Source organism: Phyllostomus discolor, chromosome 9 (assembly GCF_004126475.2).
Source record: "Phyllostomus discolor isolate MPI-MPIP mPhyDis1 chromosome 9, mPhyDis1.pri.v3, whole genome shotgun sequence".
Classification (NCBI taxonomy): Eukaryota; Metazoa; Chordata; class Mammalia; order Chiroptera; family Phyllostomidae; genus Phyllostomus; species Phyllostomus discolor.
Window position 1 is genome coordinate 87,579,455 of NC_040911.2, and position 23,563 is coordinate 87,603,017.

General features: G+C 42.8%; 1 protein-coding gene across 1 annotated transcript in view; it reads left to right on the plus strand.

The window, feature by feature from the left end:
- Positions 1-23,563, plus strand: part of CNBD2 (cyclic nucleotide binding domain containing 2) — a 53,514-nt gene that overhangs the window by 6,253 nt on the left and 23,698 nt on the right. Inside the window, exons 3-7 of the mRNA XM_036009775.1 lie at positions 3,411-3,574; positions 8,081-8,237; positions 8,999-9,150; positions 10,994-11,132; positions 18,779-18,893. Of these exons, the coding sequence (XP_035865668.1) occupies positions 3,411-3,574; positions 8,081-8,237; positions 8,999-9,150; positions 10,994-11,132; positions 18,779-18,893 (727 nt within the window). The remainder of the gene's footprint in view (positions 1-3,410; positions 3,575-8,080; positions 8,238-8,998; positions 9,151-10,993; positions 11,133-18,778; positions 18,894-23,563) is intronic.

Sequence of the window (23,563 nt, forward strand, 5' to 3'; positions counted from 1 at the left end):
CCAGTGTCTGACACTGTACCCTGAAGTTTACCCAAGTTTTTCCCTTTACACAAGAGAAACTAGGGGCCTCCCTGAGAGTCACAGGACTCTAGAGATGAAGGCATTTCTGCGTGTAACACTGGAGGGAGAGAAGAGGGCGAGGAGGAAAACCCCATAGCACAGGCAAGGCCTCTCACTGCCTTGAATGACTGTGGCTCCAACACAGAGACAAAGAGTAGAGACCCATTTAAAAACCTGCCCTTTGAGTAACTGCTGATGGGTACTGGTTTCTTTTCAGGGTGATGAACAGGCTTAAAATCCATTGTGATGATAGTTGCACAACTCTGTGAATACACTGAAAATCACTGAAGTACACTTTAAATGGTGAATCATATGGTGTACGAGTTATATCTCAATGAAGCAGGTCCACGCACACATATGTATGTATATGTGTTTATACATACATAACCCGCCCCCCAGGACAGCACTTGGATTGTGACCAAAAAGGAAACCTCAGTACAGTCCATATTGAGACTCTGTGAACACTGGACTTCTCAAAGAGAATCCTTAGAGTTAGAGACTTAGACTCTAGACTCATTTGTTATAGCACTTGTGAGACATTGAAAGCAAGGGGTACATTTCAAAAACATAATCTAAAAAAGAACACTGAGTGACAAAAGCAGGTTGCACAAATGATGTCTGCAGTCTGGCATTTATGTAAATAAAAGCAAACCAATTCTGCACATACTCTATGGGCACATGTATAAGTATATAATAATGTATAAAAATGGTCACCTCTGCTGATAGAGAGCTGATTCATATTAGGGATGACATGGTAAAAGGGTTTTAACCATTTATATTGTTCTGATTCTTAATGGAAAATATGGTCATCTAGTACTTGTGTTATTTCCAAAGAGTTTATTTATACATAAGAACAAGACAGGAAACTAGTATGTCACATGCCAATGGCTAGCTCTGGGTGGTGGGGTCAAGGGCAGTCCCTCTTTTGTTCCTTTATCCTTCCCGTGTGCTAGAGAGCGCAGTGAGGGGCTGCTGGCCTGCAGGGAATGAGGGTGAGAGCCCTGAGAAATGGTGTTTGAGAAGCAGGCAGGGGCCAGGCCCTGTTTGAATTATATTTCCTCTTCCTTGCTCCAGACATTCATTTGATCTCCTCAGGGAGCCTAGAAGTGTTTCTGATTATGGGGAATACTAGGTCGTGTAACATTCCCACCTGCACTTAAGGAGTTAATTGGAATGAAGTTAAGGTCATAAAACTTACTGGGAAAGTTAAATAAGAATCAGTTCTGGAGGAACCCAAGAAAGGGGTTCCTAAGGGTTGGGGGAGGGGGTAGTGAGAAAGATTTCCTGAAAGAATTAGGGCCCTAAGTGGGCCTGAAAAATCATTTTGATTCATGGATGCTAGGAGCATCTGTGTTTTGTCATAAATGGACCCTGTGATAGAAATCCCAATGGGTTATTGATAGCAAAGGAGTTAGAAAGGAGAAAGATCAGATTCAGACATAAAAATGGCCAACACTTCCATAGCCTTTGCTGTGCTGGGCATGTTGTAAGTCCTTCACACATATTAACTCTGCTGTGTGTGTGTGTATATACACACACATATATATACACACTATACATACTATATATATGCATACTATATATACTATACATGTATATAAGTATACATATATACTATAGATACAATACATATATGCACATTTTTATATATACATATACACATTTATATACATATACATACATACATACATATAGTTTCTGCTATTATCAATAAGGAAATTGAAGCTCAGGGAGAAGTGGCTTAGGACAGCGAGGAAGTAGCAGGCTAAGGTTCAAGCCCAGACACCTGACACCAGAGCTCAGGAGCTTCTAATCCCTGAGCTACATTGCCTTTCTGTTTCTTATTTTTTCTCTCTTTTTAACTTTTTTTCATTACACTGCCTTTCTGAATGAATATGCAAGGCTGTGGATCTGTTGTTCTAATGTCCAGAATTCTGCATCATGCCCCACTTTCATTTTTGCTCCTATGACAATTACTGTTCTGTAAGACTGCTGGCACCCATCCATCATTTCCATAAATATTTTGTTGAGTGCCCGCTACACGTGAGACACTGTTCTAGAGTGGTAAACAAGATAGACGAAGTCACTGTCATGTTTACATTGGGCTTACGTTCTAGAGCACCTAGAACTTTCTGTGGAAATGGAAATGTTCATTAGTCTGTGTTGTCCGCTGTGGTGGTCAGCACACCCATGTAGCTATTGAGCACATGTGTGACTGAGGAACTTATTTTTTATCTAATTTAAATTTAGCCACGTGTAAGTATTGGCTGCCACATCGGGCAGTACAACTGTAGATTGTGTGTGTATTTGTGTTGGGGGGGCAGTGGGGAAATGACAGATAATATACAAAAAAAGATAATATACAAAAGGGAATAAGGTAATTTCAGAAAATATTAAATGCTTGGAAGGAAAGGATTCAGAGCTTACAGGGTGCTGGGAAGGGGACCATGTTATTTTAGCTCAGTTGATCTACTAGGGTTTTTTGAGTACAAAGGAATTGAGGTTAGAATGAGGAGGAGGGGCAGCCATATCTATGGGGAAATCCAGGGGAAGAACATTCCAGGCAGGGGAAGCAGCCCAAGCAAAGACCATAAGACAGAAGCAAGCCTGGCACCTCCAAGAGGTGGGTAGGAGGCTAGCGACTACTGAATAAGGGCAGAGACAGGAGGTAAGGTTGGAGGGGTTAGGGAGATAGGGAGTCAGACCATGTGGGCTCCTAGGCTGTGGTACAGAGTTAAGATTTTATCCCAATGCGGTGGGTGGCCAGTGGGGGTGTTAACAACTTAAGTATTATTTTCCCAGCAGGTGGGAATGGTGGGTGAATGGGTAGATCTGCTAACCTACCAGTCTATGAGTCCTGGTTCATGAGGGCCAGCAGCTAATAGTCTCTGTAGGCTCCCTGTTTCTTAGTCTCCTGTAGCATGCCATGGTATAGGCTGGGGCAAGGGGGTCTCCCCTGACTGCAGTGTGCATGTGCTGAGGCACTCTGGAGCCCAGGGAGCCCATATTGTCTGGGATGGGGGTGGTCAGGGAACAGCAGTGGCAGTATGGTCAGAGGTTGAGGATATAGGCCTTGACAAGCATCAGATCTATGTTCTAGTCCTACCCAAGCGCCTTCGCCTGTCAGATGGGAATAATTGTGCCTCGATTCTTGGGCTGGGCAAAGGTGCAGTGAGATGGTGTGTGTAAGATGCATATCCTGGTATGTGGCACACAGCACCCACTAACTACATGTCAGCCACTGTTGGGGGAGGTGGGGGAAGTGTAAAAGCAGGAGTTTGAGGAGCTGTCTGCTGGCCCATGGGGGAAACTGCGGGGTCCTGTGTATCACTCTAGTTCTCTCTCCCCAGGATTACTTCCCTCCAAAGGCCATTGAGATAACACGGAAGAAGCCTTCCTGGAGGACAGAAGAGGAGATCCAGACCCTCTGTAACATCTTGCAGGTTCTGAGTTCCTACCGGAATTACTCGGAGCCCCTGCAGCTGCTTCTGGCCAAAGTCGTTCGCTTTGAACGGTCAGTGCGAGGCACACCCCTTGGCCCCTGGGCTGGAGCTGGGCTGGAGCTGTGCTGAGCAGGAGGAGGCCACCTGAGAAGGCCATGGCAGGTGTGCTAGTCTCTTTGTGGGGTGTCAGCCATGGAAAGCCACCTGTTAGTTCACCTTGCTCACTCTTGTGGTTGCAGTACAATTCATCTCAATCATTTATGGAGAGTCTACCCAGAATTAAGGAGCCACTGAATCTGGAAAGATCTAGTAGGAACCTCAGGAAGGATCTGGTCCAGTTCCTTCATTTTGAAGATGAGAAAATGGAGGCTCAGAAGGGGAAAATGACTCATTCTAGGTCACCCAGATAATAAGTAGCAGAACGGAGGCTCAAATTCAGGCCCAAAAAGCCAGAATGGATCACAAGTGATTATACTACATCCAGATAGGAACCAGGACAAGGCTCTTGAACTTGCATGAGAAAAAAATTATATCCATATTTTCATTCATCTCTAACTGAAATTTATCTTTTTTAAAAAAAAATATTTTATTTACTTATTTTTAGACAGAGGGGAAGGGAGGGAGAAAGAAAGGGAGAGGAATATCAGTGTTTGGTTTCCTCTCACACACCCCACATGGGGAACTTGGCCTGAGACCAGGCACATGCCCCAACTGGGAACTGAACCTGTGACCCTTTGTTTCCTAGGTCAGTGCTCAATCCACTGAGCTATACCAGCTGGGCTGAAATCTTTTTTTTTTTAATTTAAAAATCATTGATGTAGGTAACAAACCACTGTAGTACTAAACATTATTGTCTTTTTCACCAAAAGAAATCACAGATGTTTTCAAATCATATTTAAGTTGTTGCAGATTTCTGGAAAAATAGTTTATCACATCTTCAAAAATATGGTAGTTATTAGATATTAGATATGCTGCCCTTATCTGGTGCCTTAATAAAGAGGCACACATATTGTTATATAAAAAATTTGGGGTTTTGTTAACTGTAATTCTGCTGTACTTTATTTTATACATTTAAAATGTTATTCTGTGAAGGCTTCACCAAATTGTCACAGGGCCCTTGGCACAAAAGATTCCATGTAAATACCTTGTACTAGAGAAGTTTAAGACGTGCGTATGGAAACATTGCCATTTCTAGGACATTTCCATGGCTTCTAGGGGACAGCCTAGCCGAATATTTGAGGTAAGGCCCTCTTGAAAATCCAGGATGTAATGTCGTTTTAGGTTTGTGCTCTGATATCTTCCTTCATGGAGCTCACAGTCTAGGACATAATCATGATAGATTATGACATTTATGAGCCATGCAGGATCCTTTCTACAGGTAATAAGCCAGGGGGAGGAGATTATTCTCCAGCTGGCTTGACCAAGGGAGTTTCCCACCAAGGTGGCATTTAAACAGGTAGATCTGACAGGGGAAGTGTGGACAAGTTCATTCAAGGCAGAAGGAACCATCTGCTTTGTTGTAGCCCAGTGAAGAAGAGTGAGTCACTGCTTTTTTTTTTTAATTTTTAAAAAAGGTTTTATTTATTTTAGAGAGAGGGGAAGGGAGAGAGAAAGCGAGGGAGAGAAATACTGATGTGTGAGAGATACATCAATCAGTTGCCTTTTGCGCACCCCCAGCTCAGGGCCTGGCCTGCAACCCAGGCACGTTCCCTGACCAGGAATCCAACCAGTGACCTTTTGGTTCACAGGCCAGCATTCAATCCACTGAGTCACGTCAGCCAGGGCCAAGTCACTGCTATCTTAAAGTAAGATTCCAGAGCAGGCAGAATGGTGTCACGAAAAGAAAAGGAATCATGGAGCAAGACACTCTGGATTTTTTTAAAAAAGATTTTATTTCTTTTTAGAGAGAAGGAAAGGAGAAAGGGAGGAAGAGAGACATCAATGTGTGGTTGCTTCTTGCATGCCCCCTATTGGGGATCTCAGCCGCAATGCAGGCATGTGCCCTTACCAGGAATTGAACCAGCAACCCTTTAGTTTGTAGGCCAGCACTCAATCCACTGAACCACACCAGCCAGGGCTGGAACTTAATGCCATGTTTGTCCCACTGTGACTTTTGACCTTTCTGGGCCTAGTATCCTCATCAGGGAAATGAAGATAATATGGATTTTATATAGATCAAGAGATGGTGATTGTTGAAGGCAGTCGTAGATTATGGCCATGACTGGGAGTTAGCAGATTAGACAGGGTCTTTCCAGTTGCAAGTGACAGAAAACACAGCCCAAGTGTATGCATTAGTGGCTCATGTATCTGCAAATTCCTGTGATAGTTCTCCAGCTTCAGACTGAGCTGGAATCAGAGCCTTAACGTCACCAGGACACAGTGTCTCTCTCTACCTCTTGGTACTTCATAGCATAAACTACCTTCCCAGCCAGACTCTCTTCTTATGGTGGCAAAATGGCTGCTCCTTACTTCCATCCTCTTGGTTTCAGTCCCTTGGAAAAGAGAGAATAACTCCTCCTAGTCCCTCAAGTGAGAGCCTTGGGATTATTTTTTTCTGAGCCAGACTGGCTTCATTCGAATCATCTGTGGGTAGTGATGCTCTGATTTTCTGAGAGTCAAGAAAGGGTGTTGCCCCCAAAGCAAAGTCAGGTGCAGTTCATAGAAAAATGTGACCAGATGCATGGCAGCAAAAACATAGATGTCTGTCTACTGGAGGAGATTTAGGTGCTGATGCTGCTTCAGGTGTGACTCGCTGTGTGATTTTCAACAAGTTGTGGGCTCCTTGGGGCCCCACTTTCCTTATCCTACAAATGCAGATTGAGCTAGTTGGCCTCTGAGGGTCTTTCTGGCTCCAGCTGTAGGAGTCTGCCCTTTAATGAGCAGTGGCTGTGCTCTTTTGTCCCCAGTGTCTTATTTTCTGGCTGAATATGCCTGCCTTTGCCCATCCAGTCATTGTCACCTGGGTCATCACCTCCTTCCTAAGTTGACATTGCCTCTGGTTTGTATCCAAACAGGCCCACAGCCAGAGGGGAACCTGCAGCTAACTGATTCCAGACTAATGCTGTCCTCAGTCCCCCTGTTCTCTGATCCCTGCCCCCAAGAGTTTGCCACAGGGTCATGAGGCCAGTGGATGCTCTGGAAGCTCCTAAGCGGGGAGATGGCTGTGGGCTGAGTCAGGGAGGTCTTACTGGAGGAGATAGGATCTGAGCTGGACCTTGAGCTCTTGAAAGAATTTGAATAGGTGGATAAGAGAGGAAAGGCCATTCCAGGCAGGGGGAGCAGTGTGGACAATTAATGAAACAAAGGAAGTAATGCACTCGGCCGGCCGTGCAGGGGGTTGGCTCTCCTGCTGCTGGTAGCTCAGTGAGGAAAGGAAGGGGGAAGAGGAAGACCTGTTGAGGGCAGGGCAGACGGGTTGGAGTTGAGGGAGGTGGCAGCAGTCTGGACAACATTGGGGCACTTCTACAAAGGCCACTGTTTCATCAGACCTTGGAAGAGACTTTGGGCTCCCCATTTCTGCCCCAAATCCAAATTTAGCCCAGCTTTTGAAGTCCTCATGATTGGACCGAACCAGATTTTTCTTCCACTACTCCTCTGACCTCCTCCTCATCTCCCATTTCCCCCTCTGATGGAGTTTATGGTGTCCCTTTGAATGTGTCATGCTTCCAGTCTCTGCTGTGCTTTTGTATATGATGGTCCCTCTGCCTGGGACATTCTTCTGTCTCTCTGTCCACCTGGGTGACTCCAGCCACTATCTCAGAACTTTCTTTGGCTTTCCTAAGTTGCATTAAACATTCCTTCTCTGTGCTTCTGAATTAGCCTGCGCTTCCCTCTCCTTAAGCATTTTTAAATCTTACTTGGCTATAATTTTGAGAATAAAATCTCTGTCCTTTATCACTGTGCCTGATAGACACAGTTGGCATTTATTTAACTATTGAGCGAATGAAGAAAATTAATGAATATTGAAAGAAGTGAGACTTGAGCTTGCATTTGAAATACAGAAACTTTCCTCTGAGCTTAAGAACTTCCAGTTTTCTCTGGACCTGGGCACTTCTACTCTTAAGTGTTCCCAGTTGGGTAGTGAGTTCTTGAGGATCATAAGACCATTTATCTATCTCTTTCTAGACATACTCCTTTGTATTTTTACAGATAAGATTGAGAGAAGCTCAGAAAGCGGATATGTTTTGCCCACTGGCACAGGGGCAGAACCAGGATTGGGATCCTAATGTGACTCTAAAGCCAGTGCTCTTAATTACGTAGCTACTTATCCATTGCTTTTAGCATTTGTTCATTTATTTATTTCACAACAGTTCATTGAGCATTTACTATGTGCCTAAGCAGACTGACAGAGGCTCTGCTCTCAGAAAGCTTCAATCTAACAGAGGTAGGCAACTTGGTAAGTGTTAATGAAGAAGTGAAGCTTCATGGAACTGGGCCTGGGCTCTTCTGAGGTCCTTTCTAGTCCCAGTCTGTGCTTTCCTGCTCCAGAGCAAACAGCACTGCCAGTCCAGCTCTCCTCCAGCCCAGGACTGGGCTCTGCGTTGCTACCAGATCAAATCGCCATGATCTTTTCCCAGGTTTGGTCGCAAGCGTGTGATCATAAAGAAGGTGCAGAAGAGCAACAGCTTTTATTTCATCTACCTGGGCAGAGTCGCAGTGACCGAGGATGAAGATGGCAGCAGTGCCTTCCTGGACCCCCATCCCATGCTTCTGTGCAAGGGCGACTGTTTTGGGGTAACAGGGGAAGGGCCTGGCTTCCTGGGGTGGGGGTGGGGTGTGAGGATTGCTGTTAGAACCTCTCAGCCAGAGCCAGTCCCACCTTACTCTCTGTGCAAGCCATAGCCCTGTTGTGGCATAGCCCTGATTAAGGGTGGGTCCCAGCACCCTTAACTGTCAAATGCCAATGCAGTTGGACCAAGTGCTATCCAAGGCCAGCCTCTTTTTTTAAAGACTTTATTTTTTAGAGAGACAGGAAGGGAGGGAAAGAAAAAGGGAGAGAAACACTGATCTGTGAGAAACACATTGATTGCATGCCTCCTGCACGCACCCCACCTGGGGACTGGGCCTGCAACCCATGCATGTGCCCTGACAGGGAATCAAACCAGTGACCTTTCGTTTTGCAGGATGATGCCCAACCAACTGAGCCACACATTAGTCAGCCAAGGCCAACCTCTCCTTCTGTGATATTTAAGGAGTATGTTCCCTATATAACCCCTTAGAGATACAGCAACTCCTCACTGCGGCCTCTCCAGCCTCCTGTCTCTGGCCTGGTCAAATGTGTTGCCTCTTTTACCACAGGCAATATATTAAGAGGGAGGAGTGGTCCCATTGAAGAGGGGGATGAGCAGGAGCACAGGGCTGGCCCAGGAACCTGCAGTCTGGGGAAGATATTTCCAGGAAGTGGGGGGCGATAAAAGCAGGAAACTGGTGTGCAAGGCTGCAAGCAGGAAGCCAGAAGTAGCCTCTCACTTGCCTTTGCTCTGTCTACCCAACAGGAAATGGGTCTCCTGAGTTCTTCAGTAAGGAGGGCCACTGTGGTCTGTATGGAAGAAACAGAGTTCTTGGTTGTTGACAAAGAGGATTTCATTGCTAATAACCTGGACCAGGAAGTTAAAAAGGATGCTCAGTGTCGGTTTGAATTTTTTAGGTAACTCCATCATCAGCCATCATCTTCCTTCTGGGTGTTTATTAGGTGCCAAAATTTGTCCCAGGCCTGGTGGGAAAATCTGGCTGCTTTTCTCCCTGCCCGAAATGTTCTTCAGTGCCCACCTCCCCCCCAACTTCCCTATCAGACTCCTACTATACCTTCAGGTGTCAGCTCAAATATCCCTTCCTTGGGGGACAGTAATACTAGAACAGCTAACATGTACTGAGTGCTTACTGGGCCAGGCAGGGAGCTAAGACCTTTGTACTACCTGCCTTATTTAATTTCACATTCAGTCCTGTGAGGATGTTTCTCTCATTCTCCCCATTTTACAGGTGAGGGAAGTAAGACTCAGGATGAGGATATCCCAGAATGTCTGATTCAGACATCTCCAGGCCTCACCACTCCACTTCACTAACCAACCCCATCTACCCTCACACCAGAATAGAGAGGGTGCCCCTCAGTGCTTTTATCACACTGTATTTCCATAAAACCCCATGCAAACTAATTCTTGATTACACAGTGCTTTCTTTACAGCGTATTTGCCCCATCAGACAGTAAGCAGTATGATGACAAGACCATATCTGCCCTTTTCACCACTGTAATCCCTGTGCTGTCATAGTGCTGGGCACAGGCAGGTACTCACGTAGTTACCTTTAGTTACCTACCCCTGGGGAAAGAGTGAAAGTCCATGAAGTATATGCACTGGCACTGAAAATACAGGTTGTAGGTTGCAGGCAATGGAGAATCATGACAGACAGAGAGTCCCTGTGGACTAGAGCTGAGAGAGAGCTTCACAAAGGAGCTGGAGCCTGACAAGGGGGAAGTTAGCCCAAGGGTGGAGCAGTTCATTTGTTCATACAGTGGAAAAACAGGGCTGGGTTCCTTCAGTCTCAGCTCTTATGCGTATCGGCCATGTGACCCTAGGTAGGTCACTTCACTTCTCCAGCGTTAGTCTCCTATTCTGTGAAATGGAGATAATGATCCCTCTCTTCCGAGGTCACTGTAAGGATCAAATAAAAGGATCATGGGAAATGCGCGGCCCTATACTTGGCACACAGTAGGTGCTCCTTCTATGGTGGCCCTGCTTTCCTTCAGTGTCTCCAGATCCTTCTCCTCATCTATACATGGCACCAACCCTGTTATCCTTTGGTGCTCTGGATGGAACTCAGTGCCCCCACTAAGGCCTGAGTCACCAAGTTCTGAGCTGAGAAAATCTAAGCTCAGTCACCAATTGGTAGTAGCCCCTTGGGGCCACACATGAGGGAAGACAAACACGTGTATGTGGTGTATGAGGTCAGGCGAAGGGGTGGTCACTGTGGTGGGCCTTCAACCACGGAACAATCTGGCAGAAAGAGGTGAGTCCAGACACTTCCCCAGGGCCGAGTATTTGAAGCCCATAGGCCATAGGAGATGACTAGGAATGAGCTTCCCAAACCAAAGTAGGGCCAGGACTTCTGGGTTCGGGGGGCAGAACAGCTGGTGAGCTGAAGCGAGGCCCTCTCAGGGTGTTCCTTAGAATGGGAATAGGTTAGTGAGCCACAAGGGCGTGGGCAGTGGAGCTGGGGGAAGTCTCCTGGAGGGAGAACAGAAGTGAGAGAATCACAGTTGGTGGGTTACACAGGTGTGTTTGAGAAGCAGCAGAGGGGAGTGGCTAGAGGAGAAGGCCTCAAGAAGAGGGCAGAGGGAGCCAAGGCAATATGTGATAGGAGACGCCACAGGCTAGGTGACTGGCGGGTGTGTGAAATCTTCCAACCATAGAACATGCTCCCTTTCTGGAAATTGTGAAGAGCTGTGCACCTTCTGTGATGGAGGGCGATGAATTGTAACAGGCTTTTCCTTTTAGGAAGATGGATCTGTTACTGTCATTGTCTGATGAGAAGCTCTGGAAACTGGTTACCCTGGGGAAGGTGGAGAAGTACCCGTATGGACAGCTGATCTCAGAAGACATTGTCAAGTCGTCCTCCATCATGTTTGTCTGTGGGGTAAGAAGTCCAGGCTGGGGTTGGCTGGGGAGAGCATGCCTGATATAACATCCTGTGGCCAGATAGGTGGGGTTTACAGCACCCGCAACTGGCAATCGCTGCCTCATCGAGGATTTAATTTATATATTTTTTGACTACTAGTAAGATTAATCATGTTTGTTTACTATCTAAATTTTGTCTTTTGCGAATTGCTTGATGCCTTTGCCAACTTCTCTGTTGGCTGATAATGAAAAGAAAATCTAACATATTGAGTGCTTACCGTGTAGCAGGCTGCACGCTTCACATGCTGCATTTCATTTCAGCCTCAGAGCAGCAAAAGGGGTTGGTATTGTTATTATTTTAATTTCACAGAGGAGGAAACCTGATGCACAGGAAGGTTAAGTGATTTGTCCAAGGTCACACAGAGGCAGGGTTCAACCCAGGTCTGACTCCAAAGCCCTCCTCCTTGGGAGCTGGGATTTGGAATTTGAGTTGAACTTCCTGTCAATTGTTGATTCTGCTCAGACCCTAAGGAGTTAATCATTATTATCATTTTAAGAGTCACCAATTTTTGAGGTTCTTTGGCTTGTGCCAGAGGTTCTACTACCATCATTAAGTTGTGTGTGTGTGTTTTGGAATAGGCAATATGTTCACATGGTTCAAAATTCAAAAGGTTCAAAAGAGTGGTAAGTCTCCCTTCCGTCTCTTTCCCCTGCCGCCACCCAGCATTCTTCCCTAGAGGCAACTGCCGTCACCAGGCTCCTGCATGTCTGTCCTGTGTGTATTCTCTGCAGGTACAGGCAAATGCATGTGTATATGTTTAGCACTTTTTTCATAAATGTGTCAAATTACACAAGCTGTTCTGCACTTTGCTCTTTCATTTAAGACCATTCTGTAGATTGTTTCATATTAGTACATATAGAACACACTCATTCTTTTTTTCTACCTGTGTAGTATTTTACTGTATGATTGTACTATAATTTGCTTAATCAGATTCCTATAGATGGATATTTAGGTTGCCTCAATCTTTTGTTATTTCAAACAGTGTTTTTTTTTTAAAGATTTTATTTATTTTTAGAGAGGGAAGGGAGGGAGGGGGGAGAGAGAGAGAGAGAGAGAGAGAGAGGGAGAGAGAGTGAGAAACATCAATGTGCGGTTGCTGGGGGTTATGGCCTGCAACCCAGGCATGTACCCTGGCTGGGAATCGAACCTGGGACACTTTGGTTCCCAGCCCACGCTCAATCCACTGAGCTACGCCAGCCAGGTCAAACAGTGTTTTGATGAATAACCTTGTACATAGTATTTCACCACAAATATACCAAAGCTCTATAAGGAAGATATTATTATCCTAAGTTTATAGAAGGCTGTTGTAGATAAGATACCTTAAGAGAGGCCACCCAGCTACTAAGTTGCAGAGCCAGAGTCCTGCCCCCAAACTTTTGGTACTTCCCATATATCTATTATCTAAATGTTAAGCCACCATAGACATTTGTCAAGTTTTTGCCAAGGTCCATGATACATTGGTCCAGGCTCAGGAGGGATACAAAGATGAGAAAGACTGGTTCTCTCTCCTTATATGTCTCCTCCACTAGATTCCAAGCATAGACAAAGGAGTCAATGCCAACTACCAAGTGATGAGTGCAAACTCTGTGAGTTATAAGAATTCAGGAGAGAGCCCTAGCCAGGTGGCTCAGGAGATTGGACGGTCATCCTGATGTGCCAGGGTTTGGGTTCCATCCCCAGTCATGGCACATTCAGGAACCAACTGAATGCATAAATAAGTGAAAGAGCAGGTTAATCTCTCTCTCTCTCTCTCTCTCTCTCTCTCTCTCTCTCTCTCTCTCCCCCTCCTCCCTCCCTCTCTATCTCCTGTTTCCTTTCTCTCTCTCCCTTCTCTCTAAAATCAATGAATAAAAATTAAAAAAAATTAGGAGAGATAGCCCTCTAAAGACTGGAGGCTTTAAGGAAGGTGTGCTAGAAGAGGTGAGGTAGCAGGTGAGCCTTGAAGTACTGGACCATTTGAGAAAAGGAGGGGGCAAAATTGGTTGTGTGCTGGATCTGGCTCATACTGGCCTTGGAGAGCTGACTAAGTTTTCAGGAATTCTGTGTGTCCATAAACACTTTAATTATTAAAGATTAAATTATATAAACCTATAATTAAGTATGTTATATATTATATTGAAAACAAGAGTAATAAATGCTGAAAACTCACCATTTTCTAATGATGTCACTGCATTTTACTATTATGGATGCTTTTGAGGTTACTTATGTCTATTGCATCTATATGGTGGAAATACCATACAGTCGTGTACATTTCTTCTCAACTCCACATTCAGTGACTTCACTCTCATTGGTGGCTTAAAATCGGCCACCATGGGAGTTTACACAAGGGGGATGGGCAGATACTCTTAAGTCAGGTCTTGATTTACTGTTTTGCTGATTGTCTTAAGAAAGCTATAGAAGCCCTGGCTGGCGTAGCTCAGTGGATTGAGCGCGGACTGCGAACCAAAGTGTCCCAGGTTCGATTCCCAGCCAGGGTACATGCCTGGGTTGCAGGCCATAACCCCTAGCAACCACACATTGATGTTTCTCTCTCTCTCTGTCTATCTCCCTCCCTTCCCCTCTAAAAATAAACAAATAAAATCTTAAAAAAAAATAAAAAAAATAATAAATCACAGACATCTTTAAAAAAAAAGAAAGCTATAGAGAGAGTGTTTATAATGCAGGTTATATTTAATAGTGGATAGGGTCTGCAGCCATCACACTATGAAGAGAAGAAAATTGAGAAAATATTCTTCTAGTATTTAAAAGGTATTATCTGATTTATCATAGAAATTAGTCATATCATTGATGAACAGTGAAATTCTGATATACATAGTGATAAAGCTAAAAGAGGTTTCAATTTAATGAATGTGGTTTATATGAGAACGAGAAATAGTTTACCAGTAAATTACGAATCAGATTTAATAAGATGAAATTTATTGGGAAAACAGTGGATTGGGATACAAATTCATTTGTCAAATCATGGTTAAGTTGTGACTATAAATTGACCATGGACATAAGAGTTCAGCCAAAGTCAACAGAAGCATTCTATGAGAATCAATTGGCTATATGGAATTTCCAATAAAAGTATGATATGTTTCATTATTTATAAGTTGAATATAACATACTCTTTACAACAGTAAAATTTATAGATTTGTGTACATTTTCCTAGAGAGCCAATTGTTAAACCTAACAGCACCACCAGGGATGTGGCTTGTGTTGTTATTCTGGGTTCAGTCCTAAAGAACAGAGTCGACTATAACTAACCTAAGCAGAAAGGTATTTACTGACTAACAGACTTATTCAATGGCTAAAAGATTTATTGGGGGTTGGGGAAGCCTGAAGAAACAGACCTGGACTGAAAATGACTCCCAGACAACTCCAGATCAGAGTCCAGATCGTGAGCGCCACAGGTGCTGCTGCTCCTGCCACATCCAGGAAACCACTTCTATAGCCACCACCTCCACTGACAAAGTGGATGTCTGGCAGTTCCAAAACTAAGCCTACCCGAGTGCATCGGACTGGTGGAACCCAAATCACGTCCAGAGCCTTAGCTGCAGGGGAGCTTAGGAAATGTTAGTGTTTGGCTTCCAGCCTCAACACTAAACAAAAGGGGATTGGATGCACAGGGTCTGACCTAGTCGAGGGTGGAGATGAGGATGAGGTCCTTGCCAGCTGAGGGGAACAGTGGGAAGCCAGCTTGCAGTAGGGATGTGCCTGGGGTTTATACAAGTTTGGAGAATCCTGATGGTCATGTGAGAAGAGAGGGAGAGAGCCTAGAAGAAGAGGTAGAGTCCCAAAGGTCAACCTGAATAATTTGCAGTTCCTTCTCTTCCCTGATATCTGCTTTGTCATTCTTAAAAGTTGTTTTTCCTAAAATTATTGAGGGGGAGGGGTTATGAGTTCAAGACTCCTTTAATCAGCAGATGACTACATCCTGACCAGCAGAAAGTGGGGGACTGTTCTTCATTTCTTTGCCCCTACTTCTTCATCTGTAAAATGGGACCAATTTACCTCCTAAAGTCTGTAAGGAGGAGAATTTAGCATATATACTCACTCAATTGACATTTATCCTCTAATCCAGTAAGTAGCTCTCAGAACGTTGTGGCTAGACCAGCAGCATCAGAACCACCTGGGAACTCATTAAAATAGCAAAGTCTCGAGCCCACCCAAGAACTATTAAATCCAAAACTCTGGGAGGCGGGGGGCTCAGTAACGTGTTCGCTCAGCCTTTCAGGTGATTCTAATGCACACTAAAGTTGGAGAACCTGTGATTTAAGGGAGGAGTTTTCAACTTTCAGTAAACATAAAGAATACCTAGGGTGCTTCTTAAAAAGGCAGATTCCTGCCTCACCAAAGAGATCCTGATTCACTAACTCTGGAAAACTACATTTGGGATAAGTGTCACAGGTGATTCTAATGCAGGTGTGCTTGAACTTCATTCTGAGAACAATAATAGAGACATCATAAACTCATCCTAACCAGCAGATAAGTTTGGTTTGTCCCTTCCAGCGTTTTATTAAAAGCTGAATTAGCCCCGGCCAGTGTGGCTCAGTTGGTTGGAGTGTCCACCTGTAACTGAAAGGTTGCAGGTTTGATTCCCAGTCAGGCACATACCTGGGTTGTGGGTTCGGTCCCGGGTCTGGGCATATATGGTCCCCAGTCCATGTGCATGCAGGAGGCAACCAATCAATACTTTTCTCTCTCATTGATGTTCCTCTCTCCCCCTTCATATCTCTCTATAAGCAATGAAAAAAAAGTCCTTGGGTGAGGATTTTTTTAAAAAGGTGATTTAATAATCATCAAGGTGAAGATTGTACAGAAAAATTCTGATTTCTGCCTTTTTTTTTTGCATAGTTAGATGATCAGGAAACAGCAGGTGTGGCCCCCTCTAGCTGGAGTTGAAGAGCATCTGTCCCCTGTAAAGGAACTGTTCTTTCTTTCTTTTTTATTTTTTTTTCTTTCCTATTTATTTCCTATCTATCTAGCTCCTTGAGTGATCGTGTGCTAAGGAGACTGGATGTCTTAATTCCTGTAGTTTACTCATATTACCACTAGAGGGCAAAATCAGCAGCTGGTGGCTGGAAGTCCTTGAGACCCTGGAAAAGTAGAACCTGATTTCCTGCTGGCATCACAAACATAATTAATGCCCATAATCAACTCATTTTGAACAGTTTATCATTTGGGGACACATGGTGAAATTGTTTTCTCCACAGATACAGATGTGGTTAAATACCCATGAGAGGCTTTCTAAGAAGAAACTGTTGGGAGGTTTTTTTCTAGCACCTGCAGTTCCTGGTTGATAAATGTTTGCTGGATCAATGTTGAATAAAGCTCCAGGCACAATGCCTGGCATATAATAAGGGCTTATTAAATGTTTTTATCCCTTCTTCTCCTCTTCAACAGTAATCTGTCTTGAACCGTAACCCTTCATAATGTATCCCTTAGAGTTTCTACTAAAAAATGGTAAGATTTTATAAAAACATGAATTTTAAAATGACATTTTTCTTGCCTATCAGATTAGAGAAGATTAAAAGGATTGTGCAAACCCAGCTGTCATGGTAACACAAAGATGTATTACAAGGGGCTATGTTATGCACTGTCAGAGAGGGTCAGAACTGATCTGACATTTCTGGGGGGCAGTTTGGCAATGTGTATCGAAAACATGCAAAGCCCTGACTGGTGTGGCTCAGTGGGCTGGGCATCATCCTGCAAACCGAAAGGTCGCTGGTTCAATTCCCAGTCAGGTTACATGCCTGGGTTGCGGGCTAGGTCCCCGTTGGGGCATGCAATAGGCAACTGATGATGTTTCTCTCACACATCAAGGCTTCTCTCCCTTTCTTCCTCCCTCCCTTCTCCTTGCTCTAAAAATAAAGAAATAAAACCTTTAAAAATGAAATATGCATATCTTTATGAATTAATCCCAAGGAGATAATCAAACATGGGTATTCTATTAAGTAAACTAGATTCTGCTGTAATTATAAGCAATCCTCAAATCTCAGTGGATTAACTAACAAAGATTTATTTCTTCAGCCTACTACTTGATCATTGCAGGCCAGCTGGTCTGGCTCCTTATGGTCACTCAGGGACCCATGCTCCCATGATCAATAGGGCAGGGGAAGGGAATGTTCAGAATCGAGCACTGCCTTTTAAACTTTCCACTGAGAGTACCACACATCACTGTGCTAACGGAAATTGGCCAAAGCAAGTAAGAAGGCCATATCTAATTCAAAAATATTTTCTTGAGGTGTAACATATATAGTAAATAACTCTAAATTTTACAGCTTGGTGAATTTTTCTGTATGTGCTCGCCAGTGTAAGCACCACCCAGATCAAGATAGAGCGCATTCTCAGCACCTCAGGGGCTCCCTTGTGCCCTTTCCCAGGCACATTCCCCCAACCACTCTTCTGACTTCCGTCACCCTGGAGTACTGTTACATGTTCTTGAACTTCATATAAGTGGAATCATATGATATGTGCTCTTGTGTCTGACTTCTTTTGGACATCTGAATATTTGTTGTTTTTGATTTTTTCTAAATACTGACATACATAGAATAATACGCAATCATTAAAAGCAATAATGTAGAACCATATTGCTTGGTGTGAAAAGATGTCCTTGATATGTTGAGTTTTAAAAAAGGTTACAAAAGTCTGTCTACATAAATGGGCTCATTTATGAAAAAAATTGTATATGCTTATAGAGAAAAGTTTGAAATAACATGCACCAAAATGTTATTATTTGTTTCTGGGTGTTAAGATTGAGATAGTTTTAACTCTGTTTGGTTTAAATATTTTTAAAGTTTTAATTTAGAATAATTTAATAAATAATAATTAATTTAATTAATAAATGATTAATTTAATAAATTAATAGTAAATTAATAATTAATTTAATAAATAATTTTAATTTTAGATTTATAGAAACTTAACCTGGATTCATTGATTGTTAACATTTGTGGTATTTGCTTTAATATATATATGTTTTACCCCTTGAATCACCTGAGAGTTAAGTGTCATTCATCATACTTATTTATCCCATACACTTACATGAGTACTTTCTCTAAAATCTGAAATTAACCATAGAATAATGATCAAAATCTGGGAATTTAACATTTGTATATAATCTATAGTCCTTGCCAGTGTGGCTCAGTTGGTTGCAGCATCATCCAATACATCAAAAAGTTGGGGGTTTGATTCCCGATCAGGGCACATACCTAGGTTGTGGGTTCAATCCAAGGTCAGGGTAGAGGAGACAGCCAGTCAATGTCTCCCTCTCCCTCTCTTTTTTTTCCTTCCTCTCTCTCTAAAATCAATAAACATATTTTTTTAAAACTTAAAAAAAGTATAATCTATAGTCCATAATCAGTTTCACCAAGTGTCCCAATAACACCCTCAAATGATTATTTCCAGTGCCAGCATTGTATTTGGTTCTCATGCCTCTTTAGCTATTTGAATTTCTATAAATATGTAACATTTTAATTTTTTTATAAAGAGGACCTGGAACTACTTGTATTGAGCTAGTAAAACACAATTGAATGAGTTGTAGTACAGAGAGCTTATTTTCAAAGCTCGACCTTCTTGGAGCCCTTGAGATTAAACCTTTGGTTTGTGTCCCTTGATGTGTCCAGGGCAGCTGTGAAGTCCTGCGGCTACTAGACCTTGGTGCCTCGCCTTCCTACTACAAGTGGATCTGGCAGCATCTGGAGCTGATAGATGACAGAGCTCTGAAGACCAACCTCAAAGGTAAGCCGCTGTGGGGTACCTGGTCCCATCCTGTTCTCAGTCCCCAGCCCGTAGAGTCTCAGAAATCTATAGCTAAGAAGGCCTGGCAGGATGTCTGGTTGGACGCCTTCTTCTGTAAGCTGTGGAAACCTGGTCCACACAACCTGGCCAGGTTAGGCTCCAGCCCACCTCTACCACTCCTTTGCACCCTTCCCTCTTCACTTCAGGTTCCTCTAGGTAGAGGGCAGGGGCAAAAGAGATCTTGGAGCTAGACAGAGCCTGGTTTGCATCCCACTGATTAACTGGGTGACTTTAGTGGGTACTTAAGCATCTGGGCCAGGTTTAGAGCATAGGCCCAGCAGCTGAACTGTGTCTGAATCCAGGGTCTGTCTCTCACCAGCTGTGTGTAATTCTAAACAAGTCACTCCCTGTCCCTGTGTATCCATGCCATCAGTCTGTAAAATGTGAATTGTGGTCCCTACTTCATAGACTAGTTATGAAATTAAGCAGATGACTATATAAAGCTCTCAGAATACTACCTGGATAGATAAGAATGTGTAGTTATTCATCTATGAGTCTGCCCCAATTTTCCTTGTTAGATCCGTTTGTTCATTAGATTCCACATATGAGTGAAATCATATGGTACTTGTCTTTCTCTGATTGGCTTATTTCACTCAGCATAGATGGAAAGAGAGAGCAGGATGACTGCTAAGGGGGGCTAGGTAGCGGGTAGAGGTATTGAGCAAAAAGGAAAAAGGACTCATGGACATGGACAACACTGTGGTGATTACGGGGCAGGGAGGAGGCATAAGGGGACTAAATGGTAATGAAAAAATACAATAAAGATTAAATAAAAAATAAAGAATACAGTAGATGTTCAGTGTCATTATTACACAGGTTACTAAGGAAGGCTGGGTGAGATCATGTATGCACAGGGCCTGGTAGGTGCTCAATAAATAGTTCTTTTTTAAAACATATGTTTTATTGATTTTGTTATTACAGTTGTCCAGTTTTTTTCTCCCCTTATTCCTCTCCACTCTGTACCCCTCCTCCCACCATCATTCTCCCACCTTAGTTCATGTCCATGGGTCACACATATAAGTAAGTTCTTTGGCTTCTCAACTTCCCATAATATTCTTAACCTCCTCCTGCCTATTTTGTACCTACCAATTATGCTTCTTATTCCCTGTACCTTTCCCCCATTCCCCCCTTTCCTCCTCCCTACTGACAACCCTGTAGGTGATCTTTATTTCTGTGAATCTGTTCCTGTTCTGGTTGTTTGCTTAGTTCATTTTTATTTTATTTATTTATTTATTTATTTTTGGTTAGGTTGTTGATAGTTGTTTGTTGTCATTTTACTATTCATAGTTTTCATCTTCTTTTTCTTAGATAAGTCCTTTTAACATTTCATATATCAAGGGTTTTGTGATGATGAACTCCTTTAACTTGACCTTATCTGAGAAGCACTTTATCTGCCCTTCCATTCTAAATGAAAGTTTTGCTGGATAGAGTAATCTTGGATGTAGGTCCTTGCCTTTCAGGACTTGGAATACTTCTTTCCAGTCCCTTTTTGCCTGCAAGGTCTCTTTTGAGAAATCAGCTGACAGTCTTATGGGAACTCCTTTGTAGGTAACTGTCCCCTTTTCTCTTGCTGCTTTTAGGATTTTCTCCTTAAATTTAACCTTGGGTAATGTAATTATGATGTGTCTTGGTGTGTTCCTCCTTGGGTCCAACTTCTCTGGGACTCTCTGAACTTCCTGGACTTCCTGAAAGTCTATTTCTTTGGCCAGATTGGGGAAGTTCTTCTTTATTATTTGTTCAAATAGCTTTTCCACTAACAATAAGTTTTCCTCTTCCTCTTCTCCTTCTGGTATCCCTATAATTCAGATGTTGAAACATTTGAAGATATCCTGGAGGTTCCTAAGCCTCTCCTCATTTTTTTGAATTCTTGTTTCTTCATTCTTTTCTGGTTGGATGTTTCTTTTTTTGATTCTGGTTCATACCGTTGATTTAAGTCCCAGTTTTCTTCCCATCACTATTGGTTCCCTGTGTGTTTTCCTTCATTTCACTTAGCATAGCCTTCATTTTTTCATCTAGTTTGTGACCAAATTCAACCAATTCTGTGAGCATCCTGATCACCAGTGCTTTGAACTGTGTATCTGATAGGCTGGCTACCTCTTCATTGCTTAAAAGTATTTGCTTTGGGGCTTTTATCTGTTCTTTCGTTTAGGCCATTTTTTTTTTTTTTGTCTTGTTGTGCCTGTTACGTATGAGAGGCAGAGCCTTAGGTGTTCACCAGAGTGAGGCAACCCACCTCTCTGTGTTGTGATGCTGTCTGTAGGGGAGGGATCAGAGAGGGAACAAAGGTGCTTGCTCCACTCTCTGCCGGATTTCAGTCACTTCCTCCTCTTCCTGCAAGCAAATTGGGCTCTTCTGGTGCTGATTCCCAGGTGGGTGGGTCTGTGTAGATTCTAGGACCCTGTGGGTCTCTCCAGCACACTCTCCTGTGAGGCTGGGAGTTTCTCCCACTGCCGCCTCAACCCCCACAACTGTTTTCATTTGCTGTTTTGAGGCTTTATTTCCTTGAGCTGGGATTCTGGGTTGTGTGGTCTGTCTCACTCCCCAGTTTCGTCTGGTTTATCTGTGCACAAATGTGGGACCACTGGGTCCACCAGCCACCTTGTACACTGAACCCCTCCACAATCTGCCACCTTGCTGGGTCCGCCAGCTGCCACTTTGCCAGGAGCCCTCCCTGCCCAACTACCAGACTCCACCGCTCCTACTGGTCTGGGTGAATGTTTCTTTAACTCCTTGGTTGTCAGACTTTCATACAGTTCAATTTTCTGTCAGTTCTGGTTGTTTTTTTGTTTTTAAATTTTCCTTTTGGTTGTGCGAGGAGGCATGGTGTGCCTACCTACACCTCCATCTTGGCCAGAAGCCCTATTTTTTAACAGAGTTTATTTATTTATTTTTAGAGAGAGGGGAAGGGAAGGAGAAAGAGTGAGAAACACCAATGTGCAGCTGTGTCTAGTGTGTACCCCCACTGGGGACCTGGCCTGCAACCCAGGCATGTGCCCTGACTGGGAATTGAACCAGCAACCCTTTGGTTTGCAGGCCAGCACTCAATCCATGCACACCACCAGGGCCCAGTTTTTTTTAGTTGTGGCAAAATGCATGTAACCAAATTTACTATCTTAACCCTTTTTAATCATATAGTTCAGTGGTATTAAATACATTCATATTGTGCAACCATCACCACCATCCATTTTCATAACTATCCTGTAAAACTAAAACCCTGTACCCATTAAACAGTAACTCCCATTTCCTCCTCTCTCTAGCCCCTGGCAACCATCTTTCTACCTTCTGTCTCTATGATTTTGACTACTTTAAGTACCTCATGGAAGTGGAATAATACAATATTTGCCTTTTTATGACTGGCTTATTTTACTTCGTTTAATGTCCTCAAGTTTCATCTATGTTGTAGCATATGTCAGAATTTCCTTCCTTTTTAGGCTGAATAATATTCCATTGTACGGATAAACTACATTTTGCTTATTCATTCATCAGTCAGTGGACACTTGAGGTGCTTCCACATTTTAGCTTTAGTGAATAATGCTGCTGTGAACATGGGTTTACAACTATCTTTTTGAGACCCTTTTTTCTTTTGAATGTATACCTAGAAGTGGAATTGTTGGACCACATGGTAAGTCTGTTTTTATTCTGAGGACTTGCCATACTGTTTTCACAGCAGCTATACCATTTTATATTAATGCTAACAGTACACAAGGGTTCCAGGTTTTCCATATCCTCACCAACATTTGTTTATTTATGTTTTAATGGTATTCATCCTAAAGGGTGTGAGGTGGTATCTCATTGTAGTTTTGATTTGTATTTTCCTCATAATTAGTGCTGTGTAGAACATCTTTTCACATGCTTGTTGGCCATTTTTATATATTCTTTGGGGAAAAGTCTATTCCAATTCTTTGCCCATTTTTAAATCTGTTTTTTTTTTTTAAGTTTTAGGGTTCTCTATATAGTCTGGACATTAATTGCTTATCAAATATAAGATTTGCAAATATTTTATCCCATTTTTAGTTTGCTTTTTACTCTTAATTTTGTCTTTTGATGCATAAAATTTAAAATTTTTCATGAAGTTCATTTTGCCTATTTTTTCGTTGTTGCTTGTGCATTTGGTTTATATCCAGGAGATCATTATCAAATCCAATGTCATGAAGATTTTGCCTTATGTTTTCTTCTAAGACCTGTATAGTTTTAGATCATACATTTAGATTTCTTATCCACTTTGAGTTAATTTTTGTGTGTAGTGTTAGGTAAGAGTCCAACTTGATTCTTTTGCTTGTGGATGTCCTGTTACTCCAGCACCATTCGCTGAAAAAGACTATCCTTTCTCCATTGAATGGCCTTGGCACCCATGGCAAAAATCTTTTGACCATAAAAGTGAGAATTTATTTCTGGGCTCTCCATTCTGTTCCATTGATCTGCATGTCTATCTTTATGCTAGTACCACACTGCTTTGATTATTGTAGTTTTGTAGTAAACTGGAAATCAGGAAAGGTGAGTTTTCCAGCTTTATTTATCTTTTTCAAGATTGTTTTTGGCTATTTGAGGATCCCTTGAAATTCCTTATGAATTTTATGATGGATTTTTCTATTTCTCAAAAAAAGGTCACT